Source organism: Chiloscyllium plagiosum, unplaced genomic scaffold, assembly GCF_037043375.1.
Source record: "Chiloscyllium plagiosum isolate Xiang-an unplaced genomic scaffold, Cpla_swu_hap1 HiC_scaffold_50, whole genome shotgun sequence".
Taxonomy (NCBI): domain Eukaryota; kingdom Metazoa; phylum Chordata; class Chondrichthyes; order Orectolobiformes; family Hemiscylliidae; genus Chiloscyllium; species Chiloscyllium plagiosum.
This window is the reverse complement of record NW_028270188.1, coordinates 46,150,796-46,172,800: the sequence shown is the minus strand read 5'-3', so window position 1 is coordinate 46,172,800 and position 22,005 is coordinate 46,150,796. Positions and strand designations below refer to the sequence as shown.

At 42.7% G+C, this 22,005-nt stretch overlaps 1 protein-coding gene across 1 annotated transcript in view; it reads left to right on the top strand.

Moving 5' to 3' along the window:
- The window catches only part of LOC122544733 (uncharacterized), a 50,668-nt gene that overhangs the window by 9,620 nt on the left and 19,043 nt on the right, over positions 1-22,005 (top strand). The window contains exon 3 of the mRNA XM_087985129.1: positions 10,133-10,190. Coding sequence (XP_087841255.1) covers positions 10,133-10,190 — 58 coding nt within the window. The remainder of the gene's footprint in view (positions 1-10,132; positions 10,191-22,005) is intronic.

Below are 22,005 nucleotides of genomic sequence, written 5' to 3'. Positions count from 1 at the left end.
CAGGCAGTCGCCCGAGGCCAGAATCAAACCTGGGACCCTGGTGCTGTGAGGCAGCAGTGCTAACCACTGAGCTACTGTGTCACCCTAGGTAACCCTAAAGCTGGAATGCATTTCCTGGGAGGTCAGCTAAGGTGGAAAACCGCACAATGAGTATTTAAAATATCAGCCTTTAAGGCTGCAGTCCTAATGTGGGGAAGTGGGACTCGTATAAGTACTGGAATATTTTTGGCAGTTGGAACGGCGAAGGATGAGGGGTGATTTGATAGAGGTTTATAAGATGATCAGAGGAATAGATAGAGTAGACAGTCAGAAACTTTTTCCCCGGATACAACAGAGTGTTACAAGGGGACATAAATTTAAGGTGAAGGGTGGAAGGTATAGGGGGGATGTCAGGGGTGGGTTCTTTACCCAGAGAGTGGTGGGGGCATGGAATGCACTGCCTGTGGGAGTGGTAGAGTCCGAATCTTTGGTGACCTTTAAGCGGCAATTGGATAGGTACATGGATGGGTGCTTAAGCTAGGACAAATGTTCGGCACAACATTGTGGACTGTATTGTTCTATGTACACGCAATGGACTAACGGGCCTCTTCGGTATTGAATGATTCTTAGAGGCTGCATTTGTTCACACAAAAATGTAATAGATTCAAAATCGTTTGCACATTTAGAGTCCATGATTAATTATGAGCTAGATACACCAAGCCACCAAACAACACACAGAAAGAATAAAAGATCAGAGAGAACTTGTGAAAGTGTCAAACAAGTGCAAGAGGACATTGAGGAATCTAACCAAGCTCCCCAAGAAGGTCACAACACATTTGGGTGGAAGCAGAATAATCTAGTGGCCAGTAACTACCTGATGAAGGAGAAATGCTCTGAAAGCTTGTACTTCCAAATAAACCTCTTGGACTGTAACCCGGTGTTGTGTGATGTTTAATGTAGTTTAAAAAAACTGGACCTCTGAACTTGTGGTTTGGGTTGAAGCTCCATCTAGTGGGAGCTTCCACTATGATTTTTAGACAATCTGGATGTTACAGGCAAAATCAGCAATTGTTGCCATCTCGAATGATCCTTGAATTGAGTGGCTTGCTCAGCCATTTCTGAGAGCCTGGAGTCACTTGTAGGCAATAACAGCAAACTTCCTTGCCGATCGGATATGAGTGAATTAGGTGGGTTTTTACAGCAATCGATAGTTGTCGTGGTCACCATTATTGATATTATCCTGGTGTTCTAGATTTATTAACTGTATTTCAGTTCCACCAGCTGGGTGGAATTTAAAACCATGTTCACTAGAACATGTTCCTCGAGCAATAGCCATCGTTTCTGGATACTTGTCCAGTGACATTACCACCAGACCATCATCTCCGACATGACAAATACTGTAGATACTTCATAATGCTTAGCAAAAATTTATTCCAGTGAAAAAGAAGGACTCGGGGAGATGAATGAACCACCTATAGTTTAAAAAAAGCAGTCAAGCTATGAATCCATTCAGAAACTAAGGCATATATAGTAGCAAAAACTACTGGTAGGCCAGAGTATTGGGAGTTCTTTCAGAACCAGCAGCAGATGATTAAAAAGTTAATGAAGAAGGAGAAAACTAATTGCAAAAGAAAACTTGCAAGAAACATGGGCGGCACGGTGGCACCGTGGTTAGCACTGCTGCCTCACAGCACCAGAGACCTGGGTTCAATTCCCGACTCAGGCGACTGACTGTGTGGAGTTTGCACATTCTCCCCGTGTCTGCGTGGGTTTCCTCCGGGTGCTCCGGTTTCCTCCCACAGTCCAAAGATGTGCACGTCAGGTGAATTGGCCATGCTAAATTGCCTGTAGTGTTAGGTAAAGGGGTAAATGTAGGGGAATGGGTGGGTTACGCTTCGGCGGGTCGGTGTGGACTTGTTGGGCCGAAGGGCCTGTTTCCACACTGTAAGTAATCTAATCTAATCTAATATAAACAAAAGGCAAGATTGTCCACTGGTATATAAAAAGTGTAGCTAAATTAAGTGTGGGGATTTAATAACTGGCAACAGGGAAATGGCAGATAAATCATTCCAATATTTTGCATAGACCTTCACAGTGGAGATCATAAACATCCCAAAGATGACATGATTAAAGTACAAATGGGAGTTTAGTTCTTGTAACGGCCTCGTGAGGGACCGAGTATTTGACCAACGAATGAGACTAAAGGCAGACAGGTCATCAAAAAATGACGGCCTGCATCCAGGAGATTTAAAGGAAGTAGCTGAATGACGTATTGGTCAAAATATTCGAGTACCCAATGGACCCTGGGAACGTAGTCATGGATTCTGCTAGTATAACACCATCTTCAAGAGGGAGTGAAACAGAAAGGAAGAATACGTAAGCCAGTTAGCCTACCATAGTTGCTGGAAAATGCGGGAGTCCTTTATTAAAGAATAAACAGCAGCACATTTAGAACAGCTTAATGTAATTACACTATTTCCCTTCCATAAAACGATGTAGAATTTGTTTATGTCAAAATTGCAAGGTATCTTTTGAAGCTATAACAAGCAGAGTTGATAAAGGGGAAGCAGTAGAAACAGTGTATTTGGATTTCCAGAAGGCATTCAATAAGGTGCCACATAAGAACTAGCAGCAGATGGAGGTCATTCAGCCCTTCAAATCTGCTTCGACATTTGATATGATAGAGGCTGATCTCATCTCGGCCTCAACTTCACTTTCCTGTTCATTATTAGATTAGATTCAGATTTATTGTCACGTGTACATAATACGGTGACAAGTTCATGGTTTATGTAAAGATTTGTAGCTTGGGTGCCGATTGCCATAGTTGTGGGTATGTTCACCGAGTTGGAAAGTTGATTTGCAGACATTTTGTCCCCTGTCTCGGTGACATCTTCAGTACTTTGGAGTCTCCTGTGAGGTGCTGTTGTACTGTCTCTTTTGGAATATATTTGGTTCTGTTCCTGCTACTTCTGGTTGCTGGTGCTGGTAGTTCACTGTCGTGGCTGGTATATTGGATCTCGGTCAATGTGTTTGTTGATGGAGTCCGTGGATGAGTGCCATGCTTCTCGTCTCAATTTACCGGCCAGTACAACAAACTATCAGAGGCAGCAGGAACAGAACCAAATTCCAGAAGAGACAGTACAGCAGTACCTCACAGGAGGCTCCAACGCCCTGTACATGTCACCGAGACAGGAGACAATACGTCTGCAAATCAACTTCCCAGCTCGGTGAACATACCCACAACTATGACCGTGAAAAGTATTTTTGTTTGGCATGATATACACATAGTATCACCACGATTCAGCGCCATCTTGAAATACTGAACACAATGCAACATGTTTGTTCCTCCTTGCTGCTTGATATTGGCCAGGTTCTCTGAAACAGACTCCCAGGTCTCTGAAGCCAGACCTAGGGTCTCCATTACAGGCCTCCTGCAACCACTCCCACCACCTCTGTGTCTGATGTGGAGCCAGGGGCCTGGGGATGCTTGGGTTCCCCACCTCTTGCTCCCCATCTGACACTCCTCCGGACGCTGCCATTAGTCCACCATCCATCCCTATCGCCAATACTTCCACTCTTTCAGGCCTAGCTGCGGACCTGCAGCCTTGGCTCAGCCCACGAGTCCCAGCCTGGCAAGTCAGCCCGGGACCTACTCCTCACTCGCCGGGGGACCCCAGGGTGGGGGTGGAGCTGTATCCAACTCGTCCTGGCATTGCTGCCACTGCCACTGGAGGCCTACCTTTCACCCGCTGCTCTCCAGGCTTTAATGAAAAGAAAGAAAATGGAACGAGAGTAGAAGTGAAAAGAAAGAAAGCAGACTGGAGAGGATGAGCCCCGCGCCATTTTGCAGAGTTGATAAAGGGGAACTTTGCAGCCATTTTGGAAAAGTATCTATCCATAGCCCCCTGTACTCATTACTAATTAAAAATCCACTGCTCTCTGGGGTGTTGAATTCCACAGCCTCACAAACCTTTGAGATAATTTCTCCTCATCACTCTTTTAAATCTGTACCTCTTATTGTAAAATGTTGTTGCACAAGCTTGTAGCTTATGAATATCAGATGTAATATGCAGATAGATCGGTTAACACACATAAGTCAAAGTTGGGATGAATGAGTCTCTTTCATACTGGAAAGATGTAGCAAATGGGTTGCCATAATGGGGCCTCAGTTATTTATGATCCACATTCATAACTTGGAGGAGGGACAAAGTTTAACACATCCAAATTTGCTAACGACACAGAAGTAGGTGGGAAGAGACATTTTGATGAGGACATAAAGAATCAGCTAGGAGATGTAGATAGGTCCAGTGAGTAGGTAATAACCTGCCAGCTGAGGTTTAATATCAGAAAATATGAGGTCATGAAGTTTGGTAGGAAGAATCAAAAGGCAAACTATTGTTTAAATAGAGAAAAACCACAACAAGTGCAGGAATCAAAACATTAGCACGCAAGTGCAACAATTAATAGGAAGGCAAAGAGAATTTTGACTTTTATAACTGGAGGGTTGGAATTAGAAATTAGCAAGTCTTGATGGGGTGTTGCTGGGGCTGCACCTGGTGTATTATGTACAGTTTTGGTCCCCATATTTAATGTATATACAGGAATTGGAAGCAATTTAAAATTGCTAATTGGCTAATTCCTGGGTTGAAGGGAGTGGCTTATCAAGAATGATTAAGCAGGTTAAGTCTGCATTCATGACAGTTTAGATGAATGAGGGGTGATCTTAATGAAACATGCAAGATTTTGAAGGGGCTTGACAGGGTAGACATTGAGAAGATAACCCCATTGTTGGGACAATCTCAAACTAAAGGACATAGTTACAGAATAAGGAGATAGATGTAAAGGAATTTCTTCAGTGAGAGAATACTGAATGTCTGGAATTCTCTAGCCCAAAGAGTTGTCAAGGATAGATCACTGGAAGTATTTAAAGAGGAGTTGAGGTCGAGATGAGGCCTGGGGCAGCGCAGTCATGATCTTGAATGACAGAAGCAGAATGGCCTACTCCTGCTCCTATTTCTTAGGTTCTTATCATCCGTAATTGTTCAACTTAGTGTACAAGTGCTTATTGGTGTCATAGGGAGTTGCATATAAGGCAGACTTGGCATACAGAAACCAGGACATAAAAGCACAAAGGTGGATCTCCTGATCAAGGTATCCCAGGACATTGTTGGACATTAGGGAAGAAATTGCAGGCCCCCTAGCAGAGATGTTTGTATCATCCGCAGCCGTGAGTAAGGCGCCGAAGGACTTTAGTAAAGCCTTTGACAAGGTTCTGCATGGTAGACTGACTAGTAAAGTTAGATCACATGGGATTCAGATAGAGCTTGCCAGTTGGATACAAAATTGACTTGACAGTAGGAGTCAGAGGGTAGTGGGGGAGGGACTGCAGGCCTGTGAGCAGCAATGTTCCACAGGGATTGGCGCTGGGTTTACTTTGTCATTTATATAAACGTTTTGAATGAGAATTTAGGAGGCATGGTTAGAAAGGTTGCGGATGACGCCAAAAATGATGGCATCGTGAACAATGAAGGTGGTTATCTAAGATAACGAGGGGATCTCAATCTGAGGAGTGGCAGGTGGAGTTTAATTTGGACAAATACAATGTATTGCATTTTGGTAAAACAAACAAGGGCAGGATTTATACTGTTAACAGTAGGGCCCTGGGTGGTGGTGTCGAACAGAGAGACCAAGGGGTTGTGGTATGTGGTTCTTTGAAAGTTGCATTACAGATAGACAAGGTGGTTAAGGTGTTTAGCTGATCTTAATTGCTGATTTGGGATGTCATGTTCAGGTTGTATACAGGAAGTTGGTCATACAGTTATATAGCATGGATACAGACACTTCGGTCCATCTTGTCCATTCCAACCAGATTTCCCAAACTAAACTAGTCACATTTGCTAATAAAACAAACAAGGATAATATAGTGACAAGAGTGCTAAACAGCTTTTGAAAAGCTAAATGCGATCTGAACAAATGAATTGGTATAGGACACCCCTAATTTCCCCAAACCCTTTAAAATAGTGATTGATGCAGGTGACTTTTCTAACATTTGACAGTAGAAAAGGGAACTGGGATTATTACTGGCCCTCAAACATTTAGAAGTTTATGTTCATCAGGACCACAAAGAAATGCTAATATGCATAGATGTGATGAAAAGTGTATGATTTATGTATATAGAAATAATTTTTACAGTTTAATTTCAAATTAGTAGCATTTTGGTGTTTGTTATTTTTGCTAAGTGTTTTTAAAAAAATGTCTGAGATTCCCTTGAGAAACAGTGATCTAATCCAATGTGTGTCAGAGAGCAGACTGCAACTCCCCTGGAATGTTTATAGAGTCAGAGAGATGTACAGCATGGAAATAGACCCTTTGGTCCAACCCGTCTATGCCAACCAGATATCCCAACCCAATCTAGTCCCACCTGCCAGCACCCGGCTCATATCCCCCCAAACCCTTCCTATTCATATACCCATCCAAATGCCTCTTAAATGTTGTAATTGTACCAGCCTCCACCACATCCTCTGGCAACTCATTCCGTACGCGTACCACCCTCTGTGTGAAAAAGTTGCCCCGTAGCTCTCTCTTTTATATTTTTCCCCTCTCATCCTAAACCTATGCCCTCTAGTTCTGGACTCCCCGACCCCAGAGAAAAGACTTTGCCTATTTACCTTATCCATGCCCCTCATAGTTTACTATGGGATTTTTGAGAGGAAATGTAAACATTGAAAGCATTGTGTTAAAATAATCAAAGATTGATTTTAGGTTAGAAATCCCAGAGATTGAAAGCTGCTACAATAGTTTTGGAGGAGATATCACTGGGGACACAATATAGTTTTTCCCCTAGAAACGAGCACAGAACAGAGCAGGGAAAACACAGTTTGGTGTAAAAGTTTTAATAATCTGTAAAACTCCAGACAAACTCCTCTGCTTTGGAAGTTTCACAAGTTAAATTTTCACACTTTGATAAAATGAAAGCTTTCCCTTTCATGAATATTCATGAAAGAAAATTTCAAAGTTTTCACAGGACAGAACTGTGGAGAAGCATTTAAATCAAAACAAGTGATAGTATTAGAGAATAGTTTATACTTAAAGATCTTTCAATGTTGTTCTATATTTAGTTTTTAAAATTTTAACAAGAAAACAGAAGTTTATTACTTAAAGAAAATCTGCAGTCTCAGAATTATAGAATCCCTACAGTGTAGATAGAACCCATTCAGCCTATCTTATCTGCAGCAACCCCACTTCCTATCTCCATAACCCCACATGAAGCATGATAAATTCTCGCCTTCACATCTCTGGACATAATGGAGCAATTTAGCATGGCCAATGCTCTTAACCTGCACATCTTTGGACTATGGGAGGTAACTGGAATACCCAGAGGACACCCATGCAAACACGGGGAGAACATGCTAACTCCATATAGACAGTCACCCAAAGCTGGTATTGAACCCAGATCATTGGTGCTGTGAGGCACTGCTAACCACTGAGACACACACCGCATCTCATCTGTTCACCATTGTTAAATAAATCTATTGAGCCACATTTCATTCTGGGATCTGACTCATCCAGTAGCAGTGTTAGCTAACTTCATAACACTAACCATATTACCTTGGCCTTTGTAAAGAAATTTTAAACTAAAAATGCTAAACTGTAACTATGGATTTGATCATTCAAACATAATATAAATATTATTCATATTGCTGGAAAAGGTATCATTTTGGATACATAATCAAAAATATAATGATGTTAAAGAAAGGTGGTCTTTAATTAATGTGGTGGTTCTGGTGCAATTCTGGTCTCTTTCCTATTTGAAGGATGTTGTGAAACTTGAAAGGGTTCAGAAAAGATTTACAAGGCTGTTGCCAGGGTTGGAGGATCTGAGCTACAGGGAGAGGCTGAATAGGCTGGTGCTGTTTTCTCTGGAGCGTCGGAGGCTGAGGGGGCGACCTCATAGAGGTTTGTAAAATCATGAGGGACATGGTTAGGATAAATAGACAAAGTCTTTTCCTTGGGGAGGGGAGTCCAGAACTAGAGGGCGTAGGTTTAGGGTGAGAGGGGAAAGATATAAAAGAGACCTAAGGGGCAACTTTTTCACGCAGAGGGTGGTGCGTGTATGGAATGAGCTACCAGAGGATGTGGTGGAGGCTGGTACAATTACAACATTTAAAAAGCATTTGGATGGGTATATGAATTGGAAGGGTTTGGAGGGATATGGGCCAAGGGCAGGCAAATGAGACTAGATTAGGTTGGGATATCTGGCCGGCATGGTCAATTTGGACCAAAGAGTCTGCTGTACATCTTTATGACTCTAGTTACATTCTTGAAAATCACTGCATTAAGTGAAACAGTTATTTAGAACACATAATCCCATCGAAACCCATGTATCTGTGTATATTCTGGTTACATTTCTATGTTAGAAACAAGTACAGAAAATACACATAAGGTAAATATAAAACATTAAAATAGACACAAAACCATGTGTAAAAAATATATTTTAATGTTTCTTGCCTCATGTAAAACAATGCTTACCTGGAGGGGTAATGCTGTGGATCTGCAGCTCTGGACGTTGAAGTTTGAGGATCATCAGACTGGCCTTCTGCTGTAGAGAGGGAGGATTGAGTGGCTTTCAGGATTGGGAGAAAGTGAGGTCTGCAGATGCTGGAGATCAGAGCTGGAAATGTGTTGCTGGAAAAGCGCAGCAGGTCAGGCAGCATCCAGGGAACAGGAGAATCGACGTTTCGGGCATAAGCCCTTCTTCAGGAATCTCGATGTTTCGGGCATAAGCCCTTCTTCAGGATTGTTTAGAAACCCTTAATCAGCTTTAATTGGTCAGAAGCCACATGACACCAGGTGACACTCCAACAGGTTTATTTGAAATCATAAGCTTTTGGAGCGCTGCTCCTTTGTCAGGTAAAGTGAAGAGAAGCACAAGGGCACAGAATTTATAGGTAGACAAATCAAATGATCATACAAATGGTGTCAGTGGGGTGTCAACAAGCTGAATAATAAGTCTCTGCAGATGGTGTCAGATGGTGTGAGTAGAGTATCAATAGCTGAATAGCAAGTGAGGGGATGACCTATAATCTGATTGAGGCAGAGAGATAATGAGAAAAACAAATTAAAAATGGTGGTGCTGGAGACAAACCAAATGGCTGGAAAAACATGATAGGTATAAGAGTTACACGCTGAGGGTCTAAACAAGTAATCCAAAACTGTACAACTGATTAAGGTAGAGAGATCATAACAAGTTATCAAGGTGACGGTGTCAAAACAGGACAGTAATAAGACTGCAATAAAAAGTCTCTCTGTCAAATTATTTGAAAATATTTAATATTCAGAATAAGGACTAACCCACTTAAGGCAGAAATAAGGAGAAATTTCTTCTGTCCATTGGGAGTAACTCTGTGGAATTCTTTACCAGGAGAAAGTGAGGTCTGCAGATGCTGGAGATCAGAGCTGAAAATGTGTTGCTGGAAAAGCGCAGCAGGTCAGGCAGCATCTAGGGAACAGGAGAATCGATGTTTTGGGCATAAGCCCTTGTGGTGAATTCTTTACCACACAGGGCTGTCAAGGCTGGGTCATTAAGAATATTCAAGACTGAGATTTAAAGATTTTTAATCGTTAAGGGGATTGAGGGGTATGGGGAAAAGGTAGGATTACCAGGTCACCCAAGATCTCATTGAATGGCAGAATAAAATGCTATACTTTTGCCCTTGTATTTTATGGTCAAAAATGAGCTTCAGTAAAATACATATTAATGACTCGTGGGCTAGTCTTCCATTGCCTTTACCTGTATGAAATCTTCAAGGTGGAATACCTCAGTTATGCAGTTTTGGATTGGGTAACATTGCCTGGCAGCAAGGAGAAACTGTAGAAGAGAGAACTTCCTGGCCCTGTTTTCGTACAAACCTGGAACAGGCATCTTTTGGGAAGAGGACACGAGAAGTGATTGAAGAACAGGTTGCCAGTTGCCTACCTTTGTAAAGTATGTTTGGAGAAATAAGCTGGGAGCGTTGCATTACTCTGGAGACATCATAAAATATCGTCCTTCTGGTGCTAAACATGAATTATGCTTTGATGCACATGACATATGCAGTGTAATAGAATGTTTTTGGTGTAGGTTTAACCTTTTTGTTAACTTTTCTCCTTACAGTTGCCTTATGTACCTACTGAATGGATTCTGACACATCAGCCCATACTCAAGGAGAGAGGTAAGAAAAATTGGCAGCAATGATAAATGCAGATGACAAAGGTGTGACCTGAATATTCAATGTACATCAAACTTTGGAAGGACTAAAGACTAAGAAAAGGTGTGGTGAGTTCTGTTAAGTGAGGATGACATTGGGAAAATAGTTAAGAGATAATCTAGTTCTAAAGATCAAGATGTAAAGTCAAGTTTTGGGTAGAGGTCAGAAGTAACTTGCATGGGTAGCTGATAAATTCCCAAAACAGTAATTATATTATGATGGAGCATACAGGTAGAAATAAATGGGGTTTGTAAGATTGGTAGCAATAATCATGGATGGTTTTAAACTACATAAGGGTTGGTTGAACCAGATTAGTGAAAGATTAGATTATCACATTATTTTTGCTGACTTCCTAGAGCAGTATATTTTAGCTGAGCTGCTGTTCTGGGCCTGGGAATGTTCACTGAGACAAGATTAATTAATGGACCACATGGTAAAGGAGCCCTAGGTAGCAGTGCTTTTAATGTGATTTAATTTCACATTTGGTTTGAGGGAGCGAAAGGCGTATCAATGACTTGTGTTTTTAACTTAAAGGCAATTACAAGGGTATGAAGACAGAGCTAGCGACAGTGAACTGGGAAATTAGGTAAAGGGAAATACAGTGGCAGACATTTAAAGAGATATTTCATAACATCCAGAGATATATTCCAGTGAAAAATAAAGCCTTAAGAAGAAGGATATATCATTCGTGACTAACCAAAGAAGTTAAAGACTATGTTAAATGGAGAGAAGGTGCACACAATTCTGTTAGTGGTAGGTCAGAAAACTGGACAGACTATAGAAAGCAGCAAAGAATGGCTGAAAAAATGAGAAATTGAGATATAAAGGATGGCTTGCTAAAGAAGGGTTTCTACAGATTTTTAAAGGAGAAAATAGTATTGAAAGTGAGTATTGATCCTTCCAAAGTGTAAGGGGAATTAAGAGTGGGAAATAAGGATGTGATGGATACACTGCACAGATACTTTGTTCGTTTTCACTGTAGAAGGTATAAATAATGTCCCAGACATACTTTAAGTTAGGAGCTTAGAGGGAGGAACTAAAAGCATTTGAAACAAAAGCCAAACAGTGTGTTGCCCCTCCTACTTCATATTTGTATGTACCAGAGAAAGGGCACTGAGAATCTTATTAGAACGAAACACTGAAGGGTCCCTAAGACACGATGGACTTCATCCTGGGGACCAAAAAGGAGCTGTGATAGTCATTTCATTTATTTCTGAAGTTACAACATTTCCAACATTGGAAAAGAATGAATGTATCTGTATTTTCAAAAGGAGGGAGACAGAAAGAAGGAACTGCAGGCCAATTAGCCAAACCGCCAAAATGCTAGAATCTGTTATTACAGATGTAGTAGCAGGGCGCTTAGAAAATCTTAATGCAGCTGGGTGAAGTTAGCATGGTTTCAGGGAAAGAAAATAATGTTTCACTAATTTATTAGAGTTTTCTGAGAAGGTAACAAGTAACATGGGCAGATGGGAACCTGTAGATGTGATGTACTTGGATTTCCAAAATGCATTTGATAAGGTACCACACCAAAGGATAAGACACAAATTACAAACTCATGGTGTAAGGTATAATATTAGCATGGTTTGATTTATTGTCATGTGTACTGAGATACAGTGAAAGGTGTTGTTTTATGTGCTAGACGGGTAGATTATGCCATACAAAGTGCATCAGGGTAGCAGGATACAGTGTCACAGCTGCAGAGAAGGTGTAGAGAGAGAGATATCAACATTAGTATTTGAAACATCCATTTTTCTTTGTAACTGGAATGATAGTGGTCTTCTTGAAGCAGGTGGGGGTTTGATTTCCTAGTAAAAACATGTTAAAGATGTCTGTGAATACTCCCACCAGCTGCAAGCACAGGATCTGAGTGCATGGCTGGACTCCATCTGAGCCAGTCACTTTCCATGGGTTCACTCTCAAGAAGACCGAGTTAATGTCTGGGATGGTGACCGTGGGTACGGCTGCATCCAAGGCTGTTGGGATAGGTGACATCATTTCACTGACCTTCTGTTCAAAGTGTGCGTAGAATGCATTGAGCTCATCAAGTAGGAATGTATTGTCACCCACGATTCTGTTCGAATTCACTTTGTAACCCGATATGTTGGGTAAACCTTTCCACAAATGACGGGTTTACATGTGGTTACAATCAACTAGGCAAAGGTAAGGACTGCAGACGCTGGAGATTAGAGTCCAGATTAGAGTGGTGCTGGAAAAGCACAGCAGGTCAGGCAGCATCCAAGCAGCAGGAAAATCGACGTTTCGGGCAAAAGCCCTTAATCAGGAATGAAGCTTACTTGTGGTTATTCAGAATTTCAAGCTTAGTTTGGTATTGCCTGTTGGTGTCAATATTGGCCTTACAAAGATCGTGTCCGGATTTCCTGTATTTAGGGTTGCCCGACTTGTATGCCTCAGACCTGGACTTCAGTAAGGAGTGGATCTCTCGGTTCACCCATGGTTTCCGATTGGGGAACATTCGGATTAACTTCTTTGGCACACGGTCTTCTACATACTTACTAACGAAGTCAGTAACAGTAGTGCCATTCTCATTTAGATTGTCCGCTCAGTTCTTGAATGTAGACCAGTCTGCTGACTTTAAGCCTTTCGTTGCCTCAGACTAGCATTTCACTACTTCCTTTACTGGATTCTCATGCTTTACCTTCTGCTTGTAAGCTGGGAGGAGGAACACAGCATTGTGATCTGAATTTTCAAAATGCGGACAGAGTTGGGGGAAGGCGATGCAAGTGTGTGTGGAGCAGTTGGCCTCCACAGCCTTCTGCGTCAATCAGTTCCACAGATTCACCACCTTTGGCTGAAGAAATTCCTCCTCATCTCACTCCTAGAGGGTCATCCTTTCGCCCTGAGGTGAAATTTTCAGGACACACTCGAGTCACAGCTGACAATATCAGGTTTAGGATGCTGAAAGGTCTAGTCCTGGCCAAACCTAAACAGCTGGTGGTGATGGGGGAGATCAAAGGGCTGTAACAGCCAGAATTTAAACCTTTTCAGAACCAGAGAGACCAGATCATAGTAGAGGACGGCATATTATTAGGGGAAGCAAGAGTGATTGTCCCAAGCCAAGGTCGCTGCCAGACATTAGCTGGGTCATCCAGGGATTTCCAAAATGAAGATGTTGGCACAAAGTTATGACTGGATTCAGACATGACCATGTTGGTGGAGCACTGCCCACAATACCAACAAGGACAAAATTTATCACCAGTAGCTACCCAACATTTGTGGGAATGGCTGGGTCACATGTTAATTGTGCAGGCCCTTTAATGGGGTCAATGTTCATAGTCATTGTGGATGCCCCACTCAAGGTGGCTGGGTGTTCATAGAGTTCATTTGTCAAGCAATAGAAAAACTGAGCGCATCTTTTGCAATACACGGACTCCTGAAAGTGTTGATCACAGATAATGTGCTTTCATTTACCAGCAGAGGATTTGAGGATTTCCTAAAGTTCAATGGTATTCATCACATAGGGAGAGCTCCACACCATTTATCATCCAACATTCTGGCAGAAAGAGCAGTCCAAACTTTGAAGGTAAGTTTAAAGGGACTAGATACCAAACTCTCCCAGTTCCTATTTGATTATAGGATCACCTGTCATGCAAGTACAGGGACCGCTTCAGCAGATTTACTAAAGGGGTGGGGAGAAGGCTAAATCTGATCCTCCCAGAGCTGTGTGGGGAGGGTGAAACAGCAAGGCACACAGTTTATTTCAGGGGATAAAATCTGGTATATGTACCACAGGGAACAGCCCTGCATGGGTAAGAGGCATGGTTGATGCGAGGTCAGGCCTGATGATGTATAAAGTTTGGGTAGATGTGACAGCCATGAACAAGCACCTGGAACAATGCAAGGGAAAACCGTGCCTGGCTCCTCGACAGCCTTTTCAACTGCTCCAGGACCCGTGGTTCTCCCTCTTTGTCAAGTGTTGAAGATTCTTGGATGGACACTGCGGATGTCGCTACCTCAAGGCCTTTACTGCCTGAAGAAGAGAATGAATTTTTTTCCAAGGTGCTCCGTGCGCAAGAGGCAAGCTAGTGTGTGTTACGTGCCACCTGTATCCGAGGCAGAGTTGGAGGAACCTGACCCGGTGCTAAAATGCCCCATGAGGAGCTACAAAAAAATAGAACCAGTCTCTGCCCTTGGTCTCAGAAGGGAAGGGATGTCAGCCAGATGGACCTCATAGAATCTGATTTCCTTGTATGGGTCCTTTAATCTAATCCACTCAAGGCCCCCTGGCTGACAGGTAAGAACAGTAGTATCAGTTTCTGTGCACCCAGACCTGGTTCTGAGGGAGCTGGATCAGTGTCAAGGACTTTCCACATGTATATAAAGTTGACTTGGTGACGGGATACCAGCCTCTGTGGGATCTTTCCAGGCCTCTTATGGTTTTTGCTTAAAAATGTGTTGCTGGAAAAGCGCAGCAGGTCAGGCAGCATCCAAGGAGCAGGAGAATCGACGTTTCGGGCAGAAGCCCTTCTTCAGGAAACTGATTCCTGAAGAAGGGCTTATGCCCGAAACATCGATTCTCCTGCTCCTTGGATGCTGCCTGACCAGCTGCGCTTTTCCAGCAACACATGTTTAAGCTCTGATCTCCAGCATCTGCAGTCCTCACTGTCTCCTCTCTTATGGTTTTTAGCAATCTCCTGTTCAGCCCCGTATCAAAGGCCTTCTGGAAATGCAAACAGATCCACTGGCTCACCTTGACTAACTTGCTCATCACCTTCTCCGAGAATCCCAACGGATTTGTCAGGGTAACTCCCTTTAATAAAGCCAAACTGACTCAGCCCTATTTTACCCTGCACTTCCAAGTACTCAGCTATCTTATCCTTAATAAATGACTCGAAAATCTTACCAACGACCAAGGTCAAGCTTATTGGCTATTCATTTCTTGTTTTCTGCCTGCCCCCCTCCCTCCTTAAACAAGGGGCAAGCATGTGCCATTTCTCAGTCCTCTTGCACCTTCCCCAACACCAGGTGATTCCTGAAAGATGCCTTCGAAATTTCCTCAGCTATCTCCTTCAGAACTCTAGGTGTGGTCCATCAGGTCTGGGTGATTGATCCACCATTAGAGCTTTCAGCTTCCCCAGAACCTTCTCTTTAGTGATGACCACGACACTCACTTCTGCCTCCTAATTCTTTTGAAGTTCTGGTACTCCCTGGTGTCTTCCACTGTGAAAACTGATGCAAAGCATCCAGTCAATTCCTTCGCAATGATTTTGTTCCACATTCTACTTTTCCAGTCTCATTTTCCAGCAGTCCAGTGTTCACTCTTGCCTCTCTCTTACATTATATGTATCTAAAAAATTCATGCAAAATTATTTTATATTATTAGCTAGCTTACCCTCATAATTCATCTTCTCCCCCCATTTATTGCTTTTTTAGCTATCCTCTGCTGGTTTTTTAAAGGTACCCCAATATATTATATGCTTTTTCTTTTGCTTTTATGCTGTCCCTGGCTTCCCATGGTTGCCTTATCGTCTCCTTAGTGTGTTTCTTCTTCCTTGGGATGAATTTCTGCTGTGCTTCCCAAATTACCCTCAGAATCCTCAGCCATTGCTCCATTGTCTTCCAAGGGGTTAGGCTCCCCTTCCAATCAACTCTGACCAGCTGCCCCTCATATCCTTGGACAGCAAACTTTTTATTAACCAGCAACTGTGGGACTAGGAGTGTACCAATTGATCAAATATTCCAGTTGATTAAGACATAGTCAATAGTAAAACACACACACTAAATAGTAGAAGTGTAATGCAGGGGCTGTACATATCACTGTTGGTTTACTTTATTTACAGGGAGAAAGTGAGCACTGCAGATGCTGGAGATCAGAGTCGAGAGTGTGGTGCTGGAAAAGCACAGCAGGTCAGGCAGCATCCGAGGAGCAGGAGAATTGACGTTTCGGGCATAAGCCCTTCATCAGGAATGAGAGGCTTATGCCCAAAATGTCGACTCTCCTGCTCCTCAGATGCTGCCTGACCTGCAGTACTTTTCCAGCACCACACTCTCAATATTTTAATTACAGCATAAATCACTTAAATAATAATGCAACTGTACCTTATAAAACAAAAATGTCCAGCAGTGAGCCTTCTCACTCACACCTTCAAGTGATCACTCAGACATCACAGAGATCATGATAATACAGTAAACGTCTGACACTTTATGATTAGATTAGATTCCTTTGGCCCAACAAGTCCACACCGACCCTCTGTAGAGTAACCCATCCAGACCCATTTCCCTCTGACTAATGCACCTAACACTACAGGAGATTTAGCATGGCCAATTCACCTGACCTGCACAACTTTGGACTGTGGGAGGAAACCCACACAGACACGGGTTTGCACACAGTGTCTCCACACAGACAATCACCCGAGGCTGGAATCAAACCTGGGTTCCTGGTGCTGTGAGGCCTTGGTTAAAACAAAGTTTGCTGTAGTCACCTTCACTCAATTGTAATACCATTCCATCTGATTCCAGCTTCTCCCTTTTAAACTGCAGGGTGAACTCTGTCTTGTGATGGTCAGTGCCCCCAGGAGTTCCTGCACCTTACGCTCCCTAGTCCAATCTGTCTCATTACATAAATCCAGAACTGCCTGTTCTGTGGTGAATTCCATCATAAGCAGCTCCAAAATCCCATCTTGTAGACATTCCTTGAGCTTCTTTTCTTGGGATCCGTTACCAACACGATTTTTCCGGTCCACCTGCTTATTGAAGTCCCCCGTGATTATTGTAATAGAAAAGGTGTGTAAGAAAAGCACTGTCTCCTGATTTATTTTCTGCACCACATCCTGACTTTTACTAGGGGCCCTGTACGTAACCCCCAACAGCGTCTTTTTTACTTTGCAGTTCCTCAACTCCACCCACACAGACTCTATGCCTCCAGCCCCAAATCACTTCTTGCTATTGATTTAATTTCTTACTAACAAGGCAGTCCTATCCTCTCTGCCCCTCCTTGTGATAGGGGGCATCTCCTTTAGTTCTTATCCCTGAACCCTTTGCAGCCGGGTCTCTGTGATACCCACAACATCGTACCCACCAATTTCAATATGTGCCGCGAACTCATTTACCTTGTGTCATATACTTGGTGTATTTAGCATCCTCAGTCCTAAGTTGACCACCCCGGTCTCGTAGACTCCCCCCTTTACTAGTGTGCCTGAAGTTAGGTTAGATTAGATTAGATTAAATTCCCTACAGTGTGGAAACAGGCCCTTCGGCCCAACCAGTCCACACCGAAGTGTAACCCACCCAGACCCATTTCCCTCTGACTAATGCACCTAACACTATGGGCAATTCAGCATGACCAATCCACCTGACCCGCACATCTTTGGAGTGTGGGAGGAAACCGGAAACCCACACAGACACGGGGCGAATGTGCAAACTCCACACAGACAGTTGCCCGAGGCTGGAATTGAACCTGGGACCCTGGTGCTGTGAGGCAGCAGTACTAACCACTGAGCCACCGTGCCACCTGACCCTTTCCATACTCTTGTCCTATTACTTGTTATGGAAATATTAATAACCTCTCCTGAGCTTTCCCCCTCTTTAACTAGCTTAAAGTCTTTGTTACTAAAGAGGATTGGTTAGCTATCAGGAAGCAGGTAATAGAGATATGATCTTTGGGCACCCGGTGTGGAAGGGGGAGGGTAGGTCAGAGGACCTCCTCGTGGGTCTGCTCCTGGGCATGGCCAAACTGGCCATAAACAAGTCGAGGCAGCGGGCCGTGGAGGGGGTCGTTAGGGCTGACTGCCTGCCCCTCTTCCGCGGTTACATTAGAGCCTGGGTGTTCCTGCAGAAGGAGCACGCGGTAACCACCGACACCCTGGCAAAGCAGGGAGTGGAGTGTATTATTTCCCCCTCCAACTCTATTTTGATTTAATCCCTGCCCTCTCCTTCACTGTTTGGTAATGCAGCAATTCCCTCTGAGAAGGGCACTGCTTGTCACTGGCCACTCGGGTGTTTCCTTTCTTCCTGGTGGTGGGAACTGAATAAAGATTTGTGCACCTTGTGTCTCTCACTGTGTCTCACACCTGCACACACACACACACACACACACACACACCATGGGTGCTGGGGAAAATAAACACCACCGCAGTTAGGCGGTAGTGTGGGGAAAGACAAGAAGAGAGAAAAAAAGAGTCCTGGGCCTCAATTATTTCTAATGTATATAATGAATTGAGTGAAAAGACTGAACATATGGTAGGTAAATTTGCTGATTACCCATGGTGTTAGATGCATTAGAGGGGAAATGGGTCTGGGTGGGTTACTCTTCGGCGGGTCAGTGTGGACTGGTTGGGCTGAAGGGCCTATTTCCACACTGTAGGGAATCTAACCTAATCTAAACAGTAGATAGGTGAGTAAGTTATGAAGAGGACATAAGGGGTCTGCAAAGAGATATAGTTTGATTAAGTGGAGAAAAAAAATGGCAGATCATGTACAATGTGTGAACTTATCCATTTTGACCGGAAGAATAGAAAAACAAATTATTTAAATGGAATAAGACTGCAGAACTGTCAGGTACAGAGAGATATGGATGAACTTGTGCATGAATTACAAAAAGATAGTCTGCAAATATTACAAATGATTAGGGACTGGGAAGTAGAATGCTGTCACTGATTGCATGGGGAATTGAATATTAAATGAATGAAGTTTTGCTACAATTGCACAGGATGGTAGCAAGACCATATCCAGATTACAGTGTATAGTTTTGTATTTAAGAGGTTCAGAGTTCACTCAGCTGATTTCTGAGATTAAGTAGTTCCTTATTCATTGAATAGATTGGGCCTGTATCCATTGCAGTTGAGAAGGATCAGATGATTTTATTGAAATTATACATGATCCTCAGGAAACTTGATAAGGAAGTGGGGGGGGGGGGGGGGAATTGCTGAAAGAATGTTACTTTGAGAGAGAGACTAGAATTAGAGGGCACAGTTTTAAAAAGATGTGGCCTCCCATTTTAGATGAAGATAGGGAGAATTTTATTCTCTCAGAAAGCCATTTGTCTCTTCCCCAGTGAGCAATGAAAGAAGGGTCACTGACTACTTCTAAGGCAGAATTACATTGATTCTTGATTAACAAGGAAATCAAAAGCTACAGGAAGACAGACAGGACATAAGATCCATGATCTTATCAAATAATGGATAGCTCAAGGAGCTGAATGGCCTTCTGCTACCATCTGTATGCTTCCATCTTCACTTGTATTTTGGTTGGTTACTTCATTACGTCCTGCTGAACCAATGGACCTGTTTGGTCTCAATTCCAGTACAGGATGATTATGGAAGATGTGCAGCCTTGTCAGAACCTGAAGCTTGCACTTTTGAGAGGATTCCTTGAGCAAACAGAGTCATCCTTCAAATATCCTACGACAAGAAAGTTCTCCCACTTTTGCAGAGTAAAGCCTCCTCATCAAAATGAAAATGCTTAGCTATGCCTTCAACTGTGTGCTACTGTGCCCCAACCTTGCACGAGCATCTGTATTGAACCAATGCAGTGATTTGCTATGTCAGCATTTTTCTTTGTTTTTACGTAAGCTTCAGTAAGTGATTTGTGCAGGGGTCTGGACACATTTGTCTTGCAAAATTATAGTTACAAGAAATTGACTCAGGTTGCCGAAAGCAATTTAATTTACAGACAGCGGAGACAATAAACTTTCACTCAATGAATCTCGACTTGATTGAAAATTGGATTCCAGAGATGAAGGGTGATAGCTAAACCCACTGAACCATCAGCTTTTTATAACAGCTAAAAACCATGAACTTGGGAGTCAGTTTGGGATCTCAATTGAAACCTGATTTAGAAAAGAAAACAAGCCAATAATCCTAATAAATTGATAATTCAACCCTCTAACTAATTCTGCAGCAAGTTAACAAGACCCACAAACTATTTCGGTGAATTAATTGGCTCAAGAAACCAATTCAGTTAATTAACAGTCTCCTTAATCAGCAAATTAACTGGCTCTACAATTCAATTCTGAAAACAACACAAGCAGCAAGTGTTAGAGCTAACCAATCCCACAACCAATGAATCAAACCTCAGCCCTGCAGTCCTGCCACATCCAGTCATGAATGGTAGCGGACAATTAAACAATGCAGTGGAAGAGGAGGAAGCACCATAAATATCACCAACTTCAATGATTGAAGAGACCAACACATCAGTGCAGAAGATCTGCAGCAGTCTTTACCAAGAGTGCCAAATGGATGACCCATCTCACCCTTTTCCAGTGGTCCCCAGCAACACAAATGCCAGTCTTTAGCCAATTCGATTCACACCACATGCTATCAAGAAACTGTTGGATACACTGGATATTGCAAAAGCTATTGGCCCTGACAACATTCCAGCATTAGTACTGCTAACTTGTACTCCAGAATTGCTGCTCCCCTAGCTAAGCTATTCCAGTTCAGTTACAACATTGGCATTTACTCAACAGTTTGGAAAATTGCCCAGATTATATTCCTGTATAAAAAGCAGGACAAATCCAACCTGGTCAATTACCACTTCACCTACTCAATCATCAGTCAAGTGATGGAAGGGGTCATCAGCAGTGCTATCAAGCAGCATCTGCTTAGTTTGGGTTCCGCCAGGGCAACTTAGCACCTGGTCTCATTACAGCCTTGGTTCAAACATGGACAAAAGAGCTACATTTCAGAGGGGAGGTGAGAGTGACAGAACTTAACATCAAGGACAGCTTTCAACCAAGTGTGGCATCAAGGAGCCCTAGCAAAACTGGAATTAATGGGGATTGTTAAGTTCTTTTTTCTCTTGAGATTCTTACACTCTTGATGCAACTGCAATATGCCAACTTCTGTGAACAACAGCCAAGTTTTATTAAGCAAATACAGTACAAACTTTGGAGAAACTCGTAACACACTTCGCCATGATTGCGAAATGTGTCAAGAGGTGTCTGTGAACAAAGGGAACTGACCTTCCTTTATACAAAATCTTTACATCACAGTCAGTGACGCCCACAAGACAATCCTCAGTCACTCCCCCACAGTCACATGTCACTGAAGATACAATGCAGTGACCACATTATCTCCAGAAACAGTGTAAGGTAAATCATCCCTTAATGGTCAAATCTGTTGTGAATCGTTTCTTTTGTCAGTATAGGGTGCAGTCAGAGTTCCAACTGTAATGTTCTTATTGATTTCTGAATAGGAGATGATAACAAAGTAAATGGCTCTGAATGGCAAGGGATAGCAATGTAAATTCACTTACATTCTACCTGTAGAACAGAGACATCCCAACCTGCCCTGGGACATCCAATTTCCTGCAAGTTAGTAGAATATGACAGATATCAGAGGGCAAACCCTTTTCTGGTTGAATCATATCTGGTACATATTTTCTTGAAAGTTAGTCATCTCAGCTGCAGCTCATCTCTGTAGGGGTTTCTCAGGGTAGTTTCTGATGCCCAACCATCTTCAGCTGCTTCAATGACCTTCCCTCCATCATAGGTCATAAGTGGAAATGTCCGCCAATGATTGTGCAATCATTCACGACGACATAAATTCTGAAGCATTCCATGTTCACATGCAATAAGATCTGGACAATATCCAGGTTTGGGCTGACAAGTGGCAACTAAAGTTTGTGCCACACCAATGCAAGGTATTGTCTACCTTCGATAAAAGACAATCTAACTACTGCCCTGTTTTATGCAATGGTGTTACCATCACTGAATTCCCTGCTATCAGCATCCTAGGGGTTACCATTGACCAGAAACTTAAATGGACTCATCACATATACCCAGTGGCTACAAGGGCATGTCAGAGACTGTGAATATAGT